This window comes from Gordionus sp. m RMFG-2023, chromosome 3, assembly GCF_954871325.1.
Source record: "Gordionus sp. m RMFG-2023 chromosome 3, tfGorSpeb1-WG-v2, whole genome shotgun sequence".
NCBI classification, from domain to species: Eukaryota; Metazoa; Nematomorpha; class Gordioida; order Chordodea; family Parachordodidae; genus Gordionus; species Gordionus sp. m RMFG-2023.
This window is the reverse complement of record NC_088777.1, coordinates 21,882,732-21,900,976: the sequence shown is the minus strand read 5'-3', so window position 1 is coordinate 21,900,976 and position 18,245 is coordinate 21,882,732. Positions and strand designations below refer to the sequence as shown.

The 18,245-nt window shown below is 25.7% G+C and overlaps 3 protein-coding genes across 3 annotated transcripts in view; all 3 read left to right on the top strand.

Moving 5' to 3' along the window:
* The first annotated feature begins 8,916 nt into the window (after nucleotides 1-8,916).
* On the top strand, nucleotides 8,917-9,720 carry LOC135926808 (tigger transposable element-derived protein 4-like). Its single transcript, XM_065462738.1, has 2 exons — nucleotides 8,917-9,244; nucleotides 9,287-9,720. Exons 1-2 carry the CDS (start codon nucleotides 8,917-8,919, stop codon nucleotides 9,718-9,720), a joined length of 762 nt encoding a protein of 253 aa, XP_065318810.1.
* On the top strand, nucleotides 9,115-10,427 carry LOC135926807 (jerky protein homolog-like). The gene is made up of 3 exons (XM_065462737.1): nucleotides 9,115-9,244; nucleotides 9,287-10,168; nucleotides 10,210-10,427. The coding sequence occupies exons 2-3, from the start codon at nucleotides 9,796-9,798 to the stop codon at nucleotides 10,425-10,427; spliced, it is 591 nt and encodes a 196-aa protein (XP_065318809.1). The 5' UTR covers nucleotides 9,115-9,244; nucleotides 9,287-9,795.
* A 1,825-nt stretch (nucleotides 10,428-12,252) lies between these two features.
* Nucleotides 12,253-18,245, top strand: part of LOC135926806 (structural maintenance of chromosomes protein 2-like) — a 44,096-nt gene continuing 38,103 nt past the window's right edge. The window contains exons 1-6 of the mRNA XM_065462736.1: nucleotides 12,253-12,420; nucleotides 12,458-12,607; nucleotides 12,649-12,810; nucleotides 12,898-13,008; nucleotides 13,055-13,192; nucleotides 13,237-13,377. Of these exons, the coding sequence (XP_065318808.1) occupies nucleotides 12,253-12,420; nucleotides 12,458-12,607; nucleotides 12,649-12,810; nucleotides 12,898-13,008; nucleotides 13,055-13,192; nucleotides 13,237-13,377 (870 nt within the window). The remainder of the gene's footprint in view (nucleotides 12,421-12,457; nucleotides 12,608-12,648; nucleotides 12,811-12,897; nucleotides 13,009-13,054; nucleotides 13,193-13,236; nucleotides 13,378-18,245) is intronic.

The window sequence follows — 18,245 nt, the reverse complement described above, 5'->3', positions numbered from 1 at the left end:
AAAACATCAAAACGATTTAATAATCTATATTTTCGAAAATATCTATAAAAAAATTATTTTAAAATATCTTAAATAAAAAAAGATATATTAATTTAAAAATATCTTAAATAAAAAATTAACCAATAAGAAAATGAACCAATCATAAAAAAATAACATAAAAACAATAGTTTTCATAAAAAAATTACATAAAAACAATCGCATAAAAAAATAACAAAAAATAACATAAAAAAATAACAAAAATAATTGCCCCTGAAAAGGTACCCTAACCAAAAATTTTTATTCTTTAAATTTTTTATTTATCCTTCATTTTATTTTTTACTTTATCAAAAAAATTTTTCCCATATTTTTTTAAAATAAAACAAAAAATTTTTTTTTGCGATTTTATTTAATGAAAATAAACAATATTTAAATATATCTAGGCAATCGTTTTGTTTACAATACTGAAATCTATTATTAGGAAAAAAGGCAATATTTTATTGTTTTAAATATTCTAAATTTAATAATTGTAAGCCAAAGCTTATTAAAAACGTTTTAAAAACTTATGACAGCTAGATAATATGATATTAGGCCCTCTGGGCCGCTGGCCAGAAACATTACTTTTTAAAAACTTCCGGCACTAATTTCATAGACCTAAAATAAATTTTATGGATTCAACAAGTTTTGATTTACCATCTACATCTACCTCACACCAAGAAATGAGTGGAATAGAAGTACTACAATATTTCTATTTATATGTTCAAATATTAGCTAATCGTTTAGCTAAAATCGTTCTTGACTTCTCAATAGAAGTTTTTTAAGAAGACTTATTTTACTACTAATTATAATTATATTTTTGATCTGAATTTTAATCAATTTTTTCGTTTAGCCGAAATCTTCACTACGCAATATAAGTTTTTTTTAAGAAGAATAATTCACTAATTATAATTATATTTTTGATCTGATTTCTAATCAATTTTTAAAATAAGATAAGGTATTTTTTTTATTATTAATTACATCTTTACTTAATCGAAAACGTTGAACTTTATCTACGCAATAAAACACGAAAAGAAGGAGTGGCTTTAGGGTAGATAAATCTTCTTTCGAATTCCATTTATTTGAGGGAAATGGAATATAAAACAAATTAAAATTAAATATACAAATTGTTTTTTAAGATTTCGAATGAGAAAGTCATCTTCGGAAATTCCTATCATCCAAACTAACTAAAAGATACTTTTTAATTTTAAATCTGATTAATCTAAATCGATTTCTTTTGTCCAATAGCTAATATATAGGAGTCCATATCTTCGTTATTCATGTAAACGGTAATGATCTAGAAGATGAAAAAAAATATATATATTATTTTTAATGTTTTTTTATTATCTAACAGTTGTTCTTTAGACTACTTTTTTTAGCTTATAGGTAGTATTCCTAAATGGCTTAATTTTTAAAAATGGCTAACCCGATATTTTAGCAAAAACTATTTTGGTTACCCATGTCATTATTAAAAAGGCAAACAGATTAAAGAATGGTTCCAGATCATCGAGAGAATAAGGAAGCAAGTTATCAATTTAATAATAGTTTTTAACATGAGAATAATTAGTATATGGGTTATGGGAAATATGTATTATAGCTATAAAGAACATTTTCTTCCCTGGTATCTTCTATTTCATTAATATCATTGTCTGAATCACTTTCAACGATTTGGATTTCCAAGGCGATGATATTTTAAATTATTAACACGTGATTTAGGTTTATAATATAGATTGAAAATATAAATTACAAATTGAAAATATATTTCAATTTCAAAATTAAATAATAAATCATAAAAATTATAATTAATTATGATATTATATTTAAATTCATGTTTATACTTACATTCATTATATTTTTTAAAAGTAGCTAGGTAGCGCGCTGTAGCGCGCTAAAAAATAAAATAATTACAAAAAAAAGTAGCGGCTATTAGCTATAGCTACCAAAAAAGATAGCGCGCTACTTTAACAACTCTGAAAATGACTAAAAAATAATAAAAATATTGGTTCGGATAGGTTTCTTTAAAAAATATTGGGCTAATTCAATATTTTACAAAAACAATAAATTCGATCTGATATTTAATATCGCCAAAGCCCTAAATAAAATGACTAGTTATATTTATCATTTTAAAACATTAATTAATTTTTTTTAAGTAGCTTAATAAATTAGCTATTTTTTTTAGCTATAGCTGCACAAAAAAAAATAGCGACATTAGTAATTAGCTATTTTTCTTTATAAAAGTAGTGTCACTACCTGTCCTGTATTTAATTTAATTGAAAAATATAACTAAACGCCTATTTAACAATCAATTAATATAAAAATTTAATTCCTTTACCCTAATCTTAGAGAAATCTATTTTATTGCTTAGAATCCTTTTTTATATTTTGAGTCAAAAAAATAAAAGCCTTAGCCCTATCTTAAAATAAATTTTTTTAGACCCAAGTCCATCTTTAACTTAATTTCCACGTTAAACTAAATGACCGATAAATATAAAATTGTCTTTCAAGTAAAATAAAAGATCTCTAAATTTTACATCTATTTATTTTAGTAAATGTATAATTTTAATTTTTTGAATAATATTTAGACGCAGCCTATGTCCAGTCCAATAAGGGAAATTGAAGAAGGATATAAAGTATCTAGATCGGATAATAGTATTATGATAGGAAATAATTATAAAATGACTCCCAAGAAAACCAGACGAAAATGTCGGTTCTGCGATAAATACTACCTAGTTAGTACAGCATCTAGTAATTTAAAAAATCATTTGAAAAGATTTCATCCGAATGCCTTACATGAAAGTCTTCAGAATGCATCCTCATCTTTGTTTGGAGTTAAAATACTTTCACCTAGTAAAAATTTAAATCTTAATAAATTAATCCTCAAATATTTTGTTGATGAAAATATATCTATCAATTCATTCGACAGTGATTCATTTAAAAATATATTTAAATATATTAATAAATACGCAAAAATTTGGTGTAGACAAAGCGCTTCCAAATATTTATCTAAAATATATATAACAGCCAAGAATCAAATGATTGCTAATCTTAAGAAGGTGAAGAGCCAACTATCTATTACGACTGATTTGTGGACCGGTATAAATTCGATATCATACATGGCTTTGACAATCCATTATATAGATAATGATTGGTCACCCAAAAATTATTTATTAGATTTTATCGAAATATCTCACCCACATACGAGTGAGGAGATTTGTGCAATAATTATAGATTCCCTAGAAAAATTTAATATTATTAATAAAATTACATCTATTACTCATGATAACGCTTCCAATATTTTATTGGCATCCGAATACATGAAAAAATATTATATGAAAAATTATAGTAAAGAATTTTACAGCCATAGATGTTTGGCACATATTTTGAATATAGTAGTGAAAGAGGGATTAGATTCATTCTCTTCCCTATTAGAAAATGTAGACCGATTTGTCAGGAAAATACATAGAAGTCCTAAAATGATGCAAGAATTCCTAACCTTAAGTGGTGGCACGAAAATACCAATAGATGTGGCTACCAGATGGAACAGTAAATATTTAATGATACGTTCAATCAATCAGGTATAATTATTAATTATAAATTTTATTTTTTAATAATGTTTTATATTTTTAGAATATTGATCCGGTCTTTAAATTTTGCAAAAAATTTGATGATGAGTACCACATCAACAATGAGGATAGTATTTTTCTCAAGGAACTCGAATCATTTTTATATCCATTTATAAGATAACAAACGAAATAAGCTCCGAAACAATAACCATGGTAGGCTTATCTGTATTATACATTAATACAATAATGACGTCCATGGAACGCACAGAGAATCATATGCAAGCACTCAAATAAAAAAAGCGGCTTCTAAAATGAAAGAAAAATGCAAAATATATTCAGAACATATGGCAACTTTTGCAAATTATGTCTGTGCATTCCTAGATCCTCGAATAAAAAAAAAATATATACCAACTTTTCTTAATAAAGCTACATATTTGGATCATTTCAAAATTTTATATAACCAATATAATCCGGAAAATTTAAATGTTTATGATATCGATAACGAGCTTAATCCATCAAATCTTATGTCGGTAACGATATTTAATGACCTTAGAAAGTAAATACAAAAATTTATTATATTTAGTCATATATTTTTATAATTCGCTTTTAAGGGAAGCATATCAATATCCAGATCCAGCGAGAGAGGAGATGGAAGATTATATTGGAGAGGTTGTTGCTAAACCTAAAATCCATGTTTTGGATTGGTGGAGTTCGAACAGCACAAGATTTCCCAAATTAGCAATGATGGCTAGAGATTTCTTTTCCCATCAATCAACATCTGTACCTAGTGAAAGAACCTTTTCACGTGCGGTTGACACATTGACAAAGAAAAGAAATCGAATTTCTTCTACAAAATTAAATGAATGTTTGTCATTAAAATCATGGAAATTTAATTTTTTAACTTTAAAAGATGATTTTTATATATAAATTTTAAGTATATTATATATTTGTTTATACTATAATATACAAATAAATCAATAAATTTTATGAAAAAATGTGTTCTTTGCGCTGATATAAAATATCTTATTTCAATAATCAAATAGGGTTTATGGACCTTAGGTATGTTGGAAATTGCATAAGAACGGTCAAATAATATATTTGTTAGCTTTATTATTTAAATATATTATCATATATTAGATTTATTTTGGCCTAATAGTTTTTATCATAATAATTAAAATAAATATTTCAAGTTAAAAATAAGTGAAGATAACTTTAGTGGCTATTTTTTATTTTTTTTTAAAAATTGGATATCAAATTAAGTATATAAGTAAAAATGGAAAAGATTTAACAAGAATTTTAAAAATATAATAAAACAATTTTTTGTATATTAAATCGCAATGAGAAATATACACAACATAATTAAAAATATATATTAAAAAAATGAATTGGAAAAAAAAATTTAATACATAAAAAAGAACTGAGAAAGTATTTTAAAAAAAGCGGGTACATATCATCTGAGAGAAGCTTGAATATTTATAAAATTGGACCTGCAGATTTCCTTCCAGCGAAATCTGCTGACGAAGGTAAAATCCTTCATTGGGGTGACCTGATATCTGTCTCATTTTTTTCCCTTGATTTTAATTACAAAAATATTTATTTATTTAAATTTCTTCCCAACCCCCTCCCTTTCTATATTACTAAGGGTTGACTATAAATATAATTTATTATATTAGTTTATGATTTTAAAGGAGAAAATTAATTATTTATATCAAACATGTCAGCCTCCTATTTTTATTAACTTGAGATAAACTAATGATGTATGGGTTGCCCTTGCCAGGTTTATAACTGCTGCTTTCTTATTATATTTAGAATAAATAAATATATGCATTCTTTACCTGAATAAATTACATAAAAAGTATTTAAGTAAAATAGATGAAGCGGCATTAAAGAAAAAAAAATCTTAGATATTTTTTGTTTTTAATATTTTCTTAAAATATATAATATTTAAAAAACTAAAATCTGAATATACAAAGCACGGACTATATGTATATCTAAATATTTTTTAAGAAATACTGGCCAACAAACGGCTCTGCAGCTATCGGATATAATAATTAATATTAAAATAAACCACATTTAAAAATTTATAAACAATACTTAATAATATTAATAAAAACCAACTTAATGTTTAATAAATATTTATACATCAAATTCTATGAAAAAATAAAGAAATAAAATGTTGAGTCAATAAAGGATATTTAAAAGAAATTATTTATATTTTATACCTAAAAAATAAAATATGTACAAAAAATATTGAAAAAACAGGATGTATGTAACTTTGCCTTTTTTATTTATGGAACAATATAAATTTTAAAAAATTTCATTCAACGATAAAAAAAAAATAGGAACTTGTTGTTGAATCCATTATAAAATTTATTTTAAATAATAATAATTTCTTTTTATTTGTAATTTTATGTTTAATTTATTTATCGCGTAATTACAGAGAAACCATTACAGAGAAAACAATTATAGAGAAACTTTTACAGAGAAAACAATTATAGAGAATGTCGTTTATAGAGATTTATTTTACAGAGAATGATTTTATAGAGAATTTTTTATAAAGAATTTTATTTAAGGAATGATTATTTTATAAAAAATGTTAATCTATTTTGTATAAATTTGTGTAATTATTACTTAGGTAGGGTGCGCCTGCGTAAAACAGTTTTCTATATCAAATCCTAAATTATGCTATTATTTTTTTTTACATAATATTTTATTTCTAAAGATAATATTGGCTGTGAGATAGTAAAATAAATTGCAAGGGTCCTAGGAAAAACATTCAATACCTTACAGTAATATTATTACATCACTGATTTAAAATCAATGAAAGGCTTCAAATTACGGCCAAACCGTTTAGCAACACTAATAAGCCAAGAAGCCAGCTTGGGTCAACCGTTTAACAACACTAATCACAAATAAATTAATTATTGGCTTAAAAGTAGGCTTGAGTTACAAATTTTCGATTCAAAATTTGACTGAGTTTAGGGATAAGCCGGCATGGTAGCCAAGAAGCCGGCTTGGCTCAGCCGTTTAACAACATTAGTAAGCTAAGAAGCGGGTTTGGATCAGCCGTTTAAAAAGACTAATCACAAATAAATAAATTTCGGCTTGAGCTAACGGCTTGAGCCTACGGCTTGAGCTAATGGCTTGAGCCAACTCCTGAGCCGGCTTGAGCCAACTCCTGATCCGGCTTGAGCCAACTACTGAGCCGGCTTGAGCCAACTCCTGAGCCGGCTTGAGCCAACTCCTGAGCCGACTCGAGCAAGCCAACTCAGCCGGCTCAATAAGCCGGCTTGAGTCTGAGTCTAATTTTCGGCTCAAAAACTGGCTGAGTTTAGGGCTAAGCCGGCTTGTCTCAGTTTTTTAACAACACTAATGAAAGAAAAAGGTAACATTCAAAAATTTCTACCAAAATCCAGACAATCTAAAAAAAAAAAATAAAAAATTTAAAAAAAAATAAATAAAAAAAAAATATTATAAAAAAATAATAAAAAAAAAATAATATATTTCCCCATGATTTAATCTGTTACCGAGATGACTACCTAATCTATTGAGATGACTACCTATTGAGATGGCTACCTAATCTATTGATATGACCAATGCCTAATCTATTGAGATGACTACCTAATCTATTGATATGACCAATGCCTAATCTATTGAGATGACTACCTAATCTATTGAGATGACTACCTAATTTATTGAGATGACCAATAATCAAACCTTAGCACGTTCTTTCATGCAAAAAGCTTCTTTCTTCAGGGTGTCCTGGCTCTGGATGTTGGACTGGAATATGATGACCAACACCTAATCTAATGTGACAACCTAGAAAGAACCGATATGGAAGTTGGACGTTAGGTTATGAATTCTATATTGTGAGACCAATGATGATTACTTATTATTCTAATACACATAAGAAGAAAAGTTATTATAAATTAAAATTTTATGCCGAGATAAAGGCATGTTGTTAATTTACTTATTAAAATAACTTAAATGTAAATCAATAATGGACATATTTGAACACATAAAAAGCCTTAAAAAATTATTTACTTAATTTCTTAGTGAAATATTGATATTTTTTTGATTTCTTATATGATGACCAATTGTTGTAAATTAACTAAACCTAAAGATGAATTTTTAGATATAATTAAAAATAAACCATTAAAAATCCTAAACAAGAAGATAAAACTTTAATTTTAAATATATTAAAATGTAATTAAAACATGAATTAAAAGGTTTAAATCACATGATTGATTTAAATAACCCTTATAAGTAATACTTAATATGATAAAAATGTTTTTGAAATAAAGCTTTTGAAGACAAGTTATGTAACATCTTCATTTTAGATAAGTATTTAAATGATGTGATGAGATCATTTTCTAAAAATTATCTTATGAAGAATTTTTATTAAAAATAACACTTTATAAATTAAAACTAGGGTGTGAAATTTAAATTTTTTATTTAAAGAGAGGGAAATATGAATAATATTTTATTTGCATATTTTAAACCTCGGAGATTGAAAATAAATAAAAATAAATTAAATATTAAAACACAACTTAAATTATTAAAATAAAATATTAAAATAAAACGCTACTTAAATTTTTAAAATAAAATATATAAAAGCAAAATTTAAAAAAACGCGAAATTTTATATAATAATCTTTTTTGATTTATCATTCTTACGGAATTCTACATATTTATCATTCCATCTTCCAAAATTTTTATTCCAAATTCTTTTTTTCAATTATAAAATTTTATTCCGTATTCCATATATTCAAATTTGATCAATTATTCCTTATGATAATGATAACGTACAACAATTTTAACAAACCTAAACGTATGAACTCACGCGACTCAAACAGACTTATGCGCCCACCGAGCAGCAACTTGATACTTTGTCGAAGAGGGGAATGTTAATTGTGTTGTTTATTTAAATTTGTGATCAGTTGAAATAATTTATTTTAATGTTAATTGAGTATTAATTTGAATATCTATTGAAATGTTTAGTTTATATACCAGTTGATTGTTACAGTCAAAACCGTTTAATTGCATATCGCTTAAGTGCAAAAACTTTTAAATGCGAAAAAACCCCGCGATTTTGATAATAATTACTATGGTATAATGTTAAATTACATTTATAATTGCGAATCGGTTAATTGCGAAATATCGGATAATTACAAAATTTTTCAGGTCCCATTTATATAACAATAACGTTAATTTAATCGGATAAGTGAAAAAATAAAAAAATTTATCGAAAAAAATTATTCATCATTTTTTTTATTTAACCTTTTTCCATTCATTTATTCATTCATTCATTCATTCATTACCACGCCAGAAATTAATATAAAAATGGTAAAAAAATCATTCCAAACATTAACCCTGAAGCATAAAAAAGAAATAATTGATAAATTAAACACTACATCAAAAACACAATTAGCATCAAATTACAATTGCCACGTCTCGACAATCTACCGTTTAATAGCGAATAAAGAAAATCTATGCTCACAATTTCTAAGGAATAAAAATCCTACAACTAAAGGAGTTAGAATGAGTTGTTACCCAAAGACAGAAGCAGCTTTATTGGTTTGGTTTACCCAAATGCGAAGTAAAAATTGCAGTCTAAATGGGCCAGTGATGTTAGAAAAAGCTATGTTTTTTAGCCAAACATTCAATGAAGGTAATTATAAGTTTTTATAATATATATATATATAAATTATAGGCATTCCTACTAGCAGCTGGTTGCAGAGATTTAGGAAAAGACAGAATATAAATTTTTATAATGTTTGCAATGAAAAGGGGAGTGCAGATATTATTAATGCAAATGAATGGAGCAGAAATACACTCCCATCTCTGATTAAAGATTATCAAAGGAGTAATATTTACAATTGTGATGAGACAGGACTATACTACCTAGCATTACCAAAGGGCACAATGGAATTTAGTGGAACTCAACCACTGGGCTTCAAACCAGACAAGAAAAAGGTCACAGTTCTATTTATCATAAATGGGGATGGATCTGATAAAAAGTTATATGTTGTAGGGAAATTTAAAAACCCTAGGTGCTTTAAAAATAAAAAATTACCAGTTAAATACTACTCCAATAAAAGCAGCTGGATGACAACCTCAACTTTTGAAGATATTCTTAAAGAATGAGATTCCTCATTAAAGAAGAAAATTTAATTAATTTTTTTACCAGCAAATACAACATCATTAATTCAACCTTTGGACATGGGTGCAATTAGATCCTTTAAATGTCATTATAGAAAGGGTATCATGAGAAAAATGATAACATTGATGGAAGGAAATGACACCACCTCTTTTTATAAAAGATTTACACTTTATGATAGCCTCTATCTTATAAAATTTGCATGGGGTGAGGTGACAAGTACCACAATCATAAAGTGTTTTATTGAAGCTAAATTTTTTGATAAGTCTATGGCATTTGATTGGAAATTGGAGGATGATATAGCATTAACTGACAACGAAGAAGATGAATTTGATCCCATATTTGAAGAATATGCGTTACACGATGATGATGCTAGCTGCCATGGAATTTTAGATGATCAGGATATTTGTAATCAGATAAGATTAGAGTTGGAAGGTTTAATTACTTAAAATTTTAATTAATCTTATTTTTTATAGAAGGTTATGAAAGCTCCGAGAATGATGAAGGGAACCTAGAGATATCTGATCATTTAATTACAAAAAATCAGGCTCTTAATGGTTATTATACTTTTCTTGAATCTGCTCATGAACATCTAAGGGATCAAGATTCACTAAGAAAGCTAGAGAATATAGTGGAAAAAGAATTATTTACTCCAGAGTCTAGCCAAACTCTTATCACAAAATATTTTTATTAAATCTTATATTACTTTATAATAATTGTGATACATGTATAATAAAATTAGTTCAAATAAAATCTTATGTTATAAAGCATTAATAAACTTTCATTCCAGCATGGTCTGTTAATACATTTATATTTATAATATTAGAATTTATAAGATTTGAATAGGCATAGGATTTTAAATCAAATATCATGTGAATGAAAACAAAACACTTAATAAACTTAAATTCTTTTATATTAATCTTATTGTTTCCAGTTTTTTAGGCAAAATATTTTAAAATTTGGCTTTAATAATAAATTAGAATTTAAAAAGTGATAATATATTTGTGTAAAATTATATTTCAGTAAATTTAATGAAGGTAAAATGACAAAAGTAGTTAAAATTAATGGAAATAAATATAAGGGTATTGTAAAGGAAAAAATGTTATTATCTTTCACAAAAGCTTTTTTTGCTTTAATTCTTACATATCTTAAATAAAAAATGAGATAAAATCAAGTAAACAAATTTAATTATAATTTTATTCAATAAAAAATAATTTATCAACAACGCTAATACATAAATAATTACAATCTTTTTATAATTAAGTCTTGTTTTCTTTGTTCCTTTCTGTCTATAATCATGTCTAGATCTAGAGAAAATATAAATATATATATCAAAATATATCACATTACTTTCAAGTGCTTCAGATATCTTAATATTATTTGATTGATTTAAATTAATTGAATACTTTTTATAAAATAATAACTTGATGAATTGACGATAAAAATATAGGATTATTGGTGGGAAGAAAAAAAAGCTATGATCATATGTTTCAACAAATAATATAAATTTTTAAAATTTAGTTTTTGTATTCGTTACATAACTTATTCAAATTAAAATATATAGTTGGTTACATTAATTAAAAATTGTATTTATTGCAAAGTTTGATGGCTTATATGATTAAAATATATATAGATGATAAATATCTTTATAAAAAACACAAACTGATTTTAATAAATAAATTGTTGAATTTTAATCGTATAATTGCGAAAAATCGGATAATTGCGAAATTTTTAAATATTTTGGTCCCAAGCTTTCGCAATTAAACGGTTTTGACTGTATACATATCATCATTATTATTATTTGATTTTTTAAAAGTAGAAATAAAAGTAATTTAAAACACAAATATTAACTTGTTTTCTTCAATCCTGCTCAAATTTTTGAGATCTCGCTCAAAAATCTTCATAGAGGATCTTTTGTACAACTCTGAGGTTAGATCTATCTTATATCCAAATATCAAATGAAAATAATGAATATTACTTAATATATACATGAAATTGGGGCCTATTAAACCCAACCATAGTACTAACGTCATTTTTTTTCACAAGAGTATTGAAGATTCATTAAAATATATTTTAAGTGACGTTTAAAATAACAAGCTGGTGACACTCCAATTTGGTTTATAATATACTCTTATTATTATAAATGAAAGGCATTTTTTTAAAAAATATCTTTAAATAATATTAATATACGTTTAGAGCTAATCTACGACATTTGCATCAATACAAATTAGCTAATATCATACAATTATATTTTCTTTCTAATTTTTTAAAATCCCATCGAATATAATTGTTGGAGCTTCTATACCTGGGCTCTCGCAGTCAAATTTGCTTCAGCAGAATTTTGATCAGATATTTAAAACTCAATTTCAAGGATGCATTTTATAACTTAATATATTAAATTTAATAAAGTCATTGATTGATACATGTCAGATGTTTATTTGCCTTGTCAAGTCATATATAATTAGAGTATATTTAATTTTTTGGTAACGCGCAATTTTTTAAATTGATCAATTAGTAATATGTATATCAAAGAAATCATTATTGATGGCTTTAAATCTTATTCCCAAAGAACGGAGATTAAAAATTTCGATCAAGAATTTAATGCTATAACAGGATTAAATGGAAGTGGTAAATCCAATATCCTGGATTCTATATGCTTTGTTTTGGGAATTTCTAATTTATCTCAAGTAAAGAAAATATTCTAATGCTTATATGCTTTTTAAGGTTAGGGTAAACAATTTACAAGAACTCATATATAAAAATGGTCAAGCTGGAATTACAAAAGCTACTGTTAGTCTAATATTTGATAATTCATTTAAAGCACAGTCCCCAATAGGATATGACAACTCGGAAGAAATTATAATTACTAGACAGGTTGAATTTTAAGAATAGCTAAGATATAATATAGTTTTTAGATTATTTCTGGTGGTAAAAATAAATATTTAATTAATGGGTATAATTCAACAAATCAGCGTGTTAGTGATTTATTTCGTTCAGTCAATTTAAATGTAAATAATCCACATTTTTTAATTATGCAAGGGCGTATTACCAAAGTATTGAATATGAAAGCTATCGAAGTTTATATGCATTTTAATTATTTTGAACTATATAATAATCCCTTAAAATGCAGGAATATTGATTTTTAATATTAAATTTTGATTTAGATACTATCTCTTATTGAAGAAACAGTTGGAACTAAGCTATATGATACTAAACGGAATTCTGCATTAAAAATTATTGAGAAGAAAGATTCAAAATTAGAAGAAATTCATAAAGTATTATAAAATGGTTATGTTATTTACACACATATATTTATTTAAGGTTATTAAAGAAGAAATAATGCCATTGTTAGAAAAGTTGAATAAGGATAAAGCATCCTATCTTGATTATCAAAAAATTACACAAGATTTAGATCATTTTGATAAAATTTATAAAGCCTATATTTATTGGAATGCCCAAGTTTTCACAAAATATTTAATTAAATTATATTTTAGTTTCATTAGGAATCTCTTGAAAAATATCAGACAAAATTATCGGAAGTGATGCTTAAAATTCAGTGTAATAAATCAGATATAGCAAAAAAAGATTTGATGATATTAAGCTTTGATACTTATATACACGAATTAGAAAAAAAATTAGGAAAAGTACAATAAATTTAATAATTCTATGGATTTTTAAAGAGATATTAGATACTTTATTTATTATTAACCTTGGGGCCATGAGCCCCTACAATTTCTGAATGATAGAAGGAAAATTCCTCTTACCCCCACCTATAAAAAAATACCCGGCCCCCACCTACCTTTATATAAAATATTCCATTCCAAAAAAGCAGTTAATCTTGAAAATATTTTTTAAAATAAATAATTTAAACAAATTAGGAGAGTGAAAATGAAAGAATTTATAATTTTGTCAATATTTAATTATTTATATAAATTTTCTTCCATTGATAAAATGATTTATAATAGTATTTATTAGAGGTGGGCACGGGCCATGAAGGGTCATGGCGTGAGTGTGAATAAATTTTAAATTCCAAGGCGTGATGGGCCTTCCCAAAATTTTCCCCGGGCGTGAACATAAATTTCCCATGAATCACGTAAATTTTAATTTCTAAAATTGTTTTTTTTATAAATATAAATTTGCAATTTTATAATTATGAATTTGCAATTTTATAATTATATTTTCTTATTTAATTTAGTTCTTTTTTAAAAAAGAATAATTTATGAAAACTAAAAATCTTCCGCATTTTATAAACAACATCCGGTATCATTTCGTTAGATCTATTTTCTTTTTATGTTTAGGTGTTTTTTATCGCTAGACTTTATGCTAAATTTTGCTTAAACTTTTTACAGAAAAGTCAGTTATATTTTATTTGTAAAGAACTTCAATCTTCAAATGTAACAGAAAGTGAAGAATTTTACAAGCTAGGCCAAGAGATAAATGTTGGTGTTACATATGGATAACAATATAAAAAAGTTGTGAACCAGAAAACTCTCATGAATACTTTAGGTCCAAAAATATACCATGAAATAAAATTTAAGATTAAAAGCATGATCAATAATAATTACTTGTCTATAATCACTGATATTTGGACGGATGAATAAAATCTAAGTTTTTTTTAAACATTATAAGACATAAAGAATTTTTATTAAAAACATTTGTTTTGGCCACAAAGGCAATGGATGGAAAAAACGTCAAAATTATAAGTGTAGTCAATTCAATTTTAGGAGAAATATTTTGAAAGACTCTCTTGACTCGAATTCAAATGCTAAAATTCCCAGATATCATCTGAAATTTATTTTCTGTCATTCTCTTTGGGAAAAATATTATATCTAAATATTTTATTAATTCATCATTAAATATTTCATTAAACTGCATTATTATTAAATCAAGTGCAGCATAAAATATACTAGTTTGTTTTAAAAAATGAAATATTATATTTAATAAAGAAAGTATATATACCTCTCCATTTTTGATCATAATGTTTGAAGCCAGCCTAGAACCTTCAAAATTAAAAGGTAGATATCTACACTTCATAAAAAAACATTCAAAAATTTAGTATCTAATAAGCAGAGTTGTTAAAACACTACTTTTAAAAGTAGCGCATTACCGCTACCACTATTTGTCAATAAAGGAAGCTGCATTTTTTAAAAGTAGCTTTAACTACTTTTTAAGCTACCTTTTATAAAAAAAATTTAGAAACATATTTGTTTTATTTTTTTGTTTATAATTATTGTATAGTAAATAATATAAAAATCAACATTTATAAATATTTAAATATAGATTGTTTTGATTATAAAAAATATATGTAATAAAATAAATATTTATAGTAATATTCATTTTTTATCTATTTTGTTGCATTTTAATAATAAAATCATTTCAATATTATCATCTCATCCCCAAGTCTAGATCGATGATCAGAAAGTATAAATTTTGCCTTACTAAATGATCTATCAAACACTAGCACTTGAGGGCAAGGCAGTATTTAATTTTATATACATAATTTTAATATAAGTAAGATTATCAAAAATTAACATTTGAGTATTTTTAGATTTAAAAAACGCGAGGTGATTTTCTATTATGTTATCTTTTATTTCAAAAAAATTATCAGTGGAAGTCATTTTTGTGCTTGTAACTAGGCCATCTTGTTTGGTATAGACTATTCAACTTTACGATTAGCTTATTACATTGATCTTTAGCATCATCTGAATTGATATATGTTAAGTTTAGTTTAAAATTGGGATGAATCATTACAATTAATACAATATCATCATTTTATAAGTTTAGTAATCTAAAAGTTACTGAAATAGTGTATTTAAAATATATCTTAATCATAAAATTTTATAAATTTTTAGCTTTTAACTTTAAGCTAGAATAACTAAATTTTATTTACCTTCTCTCAATGCCTTTTAACATAGAGTTTATTAGGGGCAGGCGATTAGATTATTTAATCTGTAAAATTAGAATATTTAAAGTGGGAACATGATATCTCCATATTATCCTCACCTTCCAAAATTTCAAGGGAAAGAGCCACATATTACATAACCTAAAAAATTAAAATGATATGAAATTGAATAATTATTAATTAGAATTACTTCTGTATTTTTATAAAAGTATACTCTTCATCGTTAATATATTAACATGATCACCAGAAAATTCATTTCTAATCTTAAAATGCTATTAATTTAATTGAGTGGTATATTGAGTTCATAATGGGTTAAGTGTTAATAAATACCTGCCTAATTTTTTTAAAAATATGTCTGAACTTTTAGATGATTTGTTTTGCATATTCCATATAGTGTGACATTTATAAAAGTGAATCTTGATACACTTTAAAAATTTTCATTTCTTAGGACTCCTTCAGCATCCACTGTTGTTATCAAAATTAGATTATGAGCATCTCTGATGAATAGGTATCAGAGCATTTTTCATCACTTTAAAGTTATCTGTTATCTGATTCATTAGTTTCTGGCAACATAAAATTATGTACCAGGAGATAGAGTTTTAATCATCATGGTAAATGATGGATTATCAATCAAAGACATTGGCTGAACTGTATCAATTATAAAATCAATAATAACTTTATCAACCAGTTTCTGAGAAATATTGGCATGTGCATTATTAATATGTGGTTTGAATTGAATTAATTTTTGAATGTAGAGTCGCCTATACGAAAATTATTTAGATGTTTTTCTATTTCCTTAAAACTGTTGACATGAACATTTTTATAAAATAAATACTATTAGAATTTAAAAATTACAATTACCTTCAGGTGTTTTTTGAGGTTATAGCTACTGGATTGATTTGAAAATATATTTTTTTTACATTTTAAGCAAATAAATTTGTAGCCAGTTTTAGTTTTTATATTAATATCAAAATATTTTACATATTTTGGAAATGGGAAATTTTATTATTGTTATTAAGAAAAAAATTTTCCCAGGTATCTTCCATTTCATTAATATTATCATCTGACTCACTTTCAACGATTTGGATATCCATTTGCGATGACATTTTAAATAATTTACACGTGAGTTAGGTTTATAATACAAATTCAAAATATGAATTACAAATTGAAAATGTATTTCAATTTCAAAATTAAATAATATATCATAAAAATTATAATTAATTATGATATTATATTTAAATTTTCATGTTTATAGTTATATTCCTTATATTTTTAAAAAGTAGATTTTAAAAAAAATAATGCGCTATTAGCTATAGCTACCAAAAAAGATAGCTCGCTACTTTAACAACTCTGCTAATAAGATTACTAGATGATACAAGACAATAATTTATATTATACTTCTCAAATTAATCAGGCAATCTTTTGCCAATTAAATTTAGTTTATTGCAAACCGTATTCAACATCTCTTGCCATTTTCTACAAGCCAAGCTTGTTATCAACAATATTTTATCCAAAACACAAACTGATAAAATAAAATAAAATTTTTCTATTCTAGCCATGGTGGAAATGGCAGGATTTTCAGAATCCTTTACCTTCAGCCTCATCGTTGTTGGGGACTGGCAACGTCTTTTGGCATCAATGGAGGCTTAAAAGGTTCCCTGTGATCTGGGTCTAGAATAGGATCACACTCTCCTCGACAAGGTGTAAAACCGGGGAAAGTTTACCAAAGCTTTGTGAGGAGTTTTTAGTTTATTGCGGCGAAACATGGGCAATGAAAGCCACGCATGAAGCTACATTAGAGAGAAACGAAATGAGGATGATTAGATGGATGTGTGCGGTATCTCTGAGAGAAAGAAAAACTAGCAAGGAATTTGAGGGCAAAATTGGGTATAGAAATTATTGGAGTGGTATTGCGACGAAATCAACTAAAATGGTTTGGGCATGTGGATTGCATGACAAATGATTGGGTAAAGAGATGCACCTTGATGGAAGTAGTAAAATCAAGACCTAGAGCAAGGCCCAAATGACGTGGACAAATGTTATGGCGGCGGATATGAGAAGCACGAATCTTACAAATATTGATGCTAAGGACCGTCAAAAATGGAAAAGAAAAATCAGAGGGTAAACTGACCTACCTGGGTAAACCTGGAGATCGCCATAAAACGGAAAAGAAAAAAACTGCCATCATAAATTTTTTTTACAATAGCCTTATTTAATTATATCATATAAATATAAAATACACATTTTAAATCTAAACAAAAGATAATATTACCCAGTAGTATTTTTGATAGGTAAAAATTATTGCGATTTTGTCAGTATATCACCCTGACATGTTTCGAGCTTTGCATATATTTTAACGCCATAAAATACACGTGAATCTCGTAGAAAATCTCAAAAATATTTCTTAGTTCTTTTATCGATTGGCATAATTTAACAATGATTAAATATAATCGATTACAATAGCACCAAAAAAAGCTATCTTTTGGGGCCTCAGCTCAAATCAAAGCCGATTTTCACTCATGCTTGAAGCATCATCATAGCTTTGCTTAACTAAGAATTCAAGGGGTAGAATCATGGAACTAAATTTGCACATAATATTTACTAAATTTC

Excerpts from the sequence above, each read along its gene's own strand:
- LOC135926808 (XM_065462738.1), top strand. The coding sequence starts at position 8,917 with ATGGTAAAAAAATCATTCCAAACATTAACCCTGAAGCATAAAAAAGAA. Across the intron at positions 9,245-9,286 it reads TAGCCAAACATTCAATGAAG|GCATTCCTACTAGCAGCTGG; the intron begins GTAATTATAAGT and ends TATAAATTATAG.
- LOC135926807 (XM_065462737.1), top strand. The coding sequence starts at position 9,796 with ATGGGTGCAATTAGATCCTTTAAATGTCATTATAGAAAGGGTATCATG. Across the intron at positions 10,169-10,209 it reads GATAAGATTAGAGTTGGAAG|AAGGTTATGAAAGCTCCGAG; the intron begins GTTTAATTACTT and ends TATTTTTTATAG.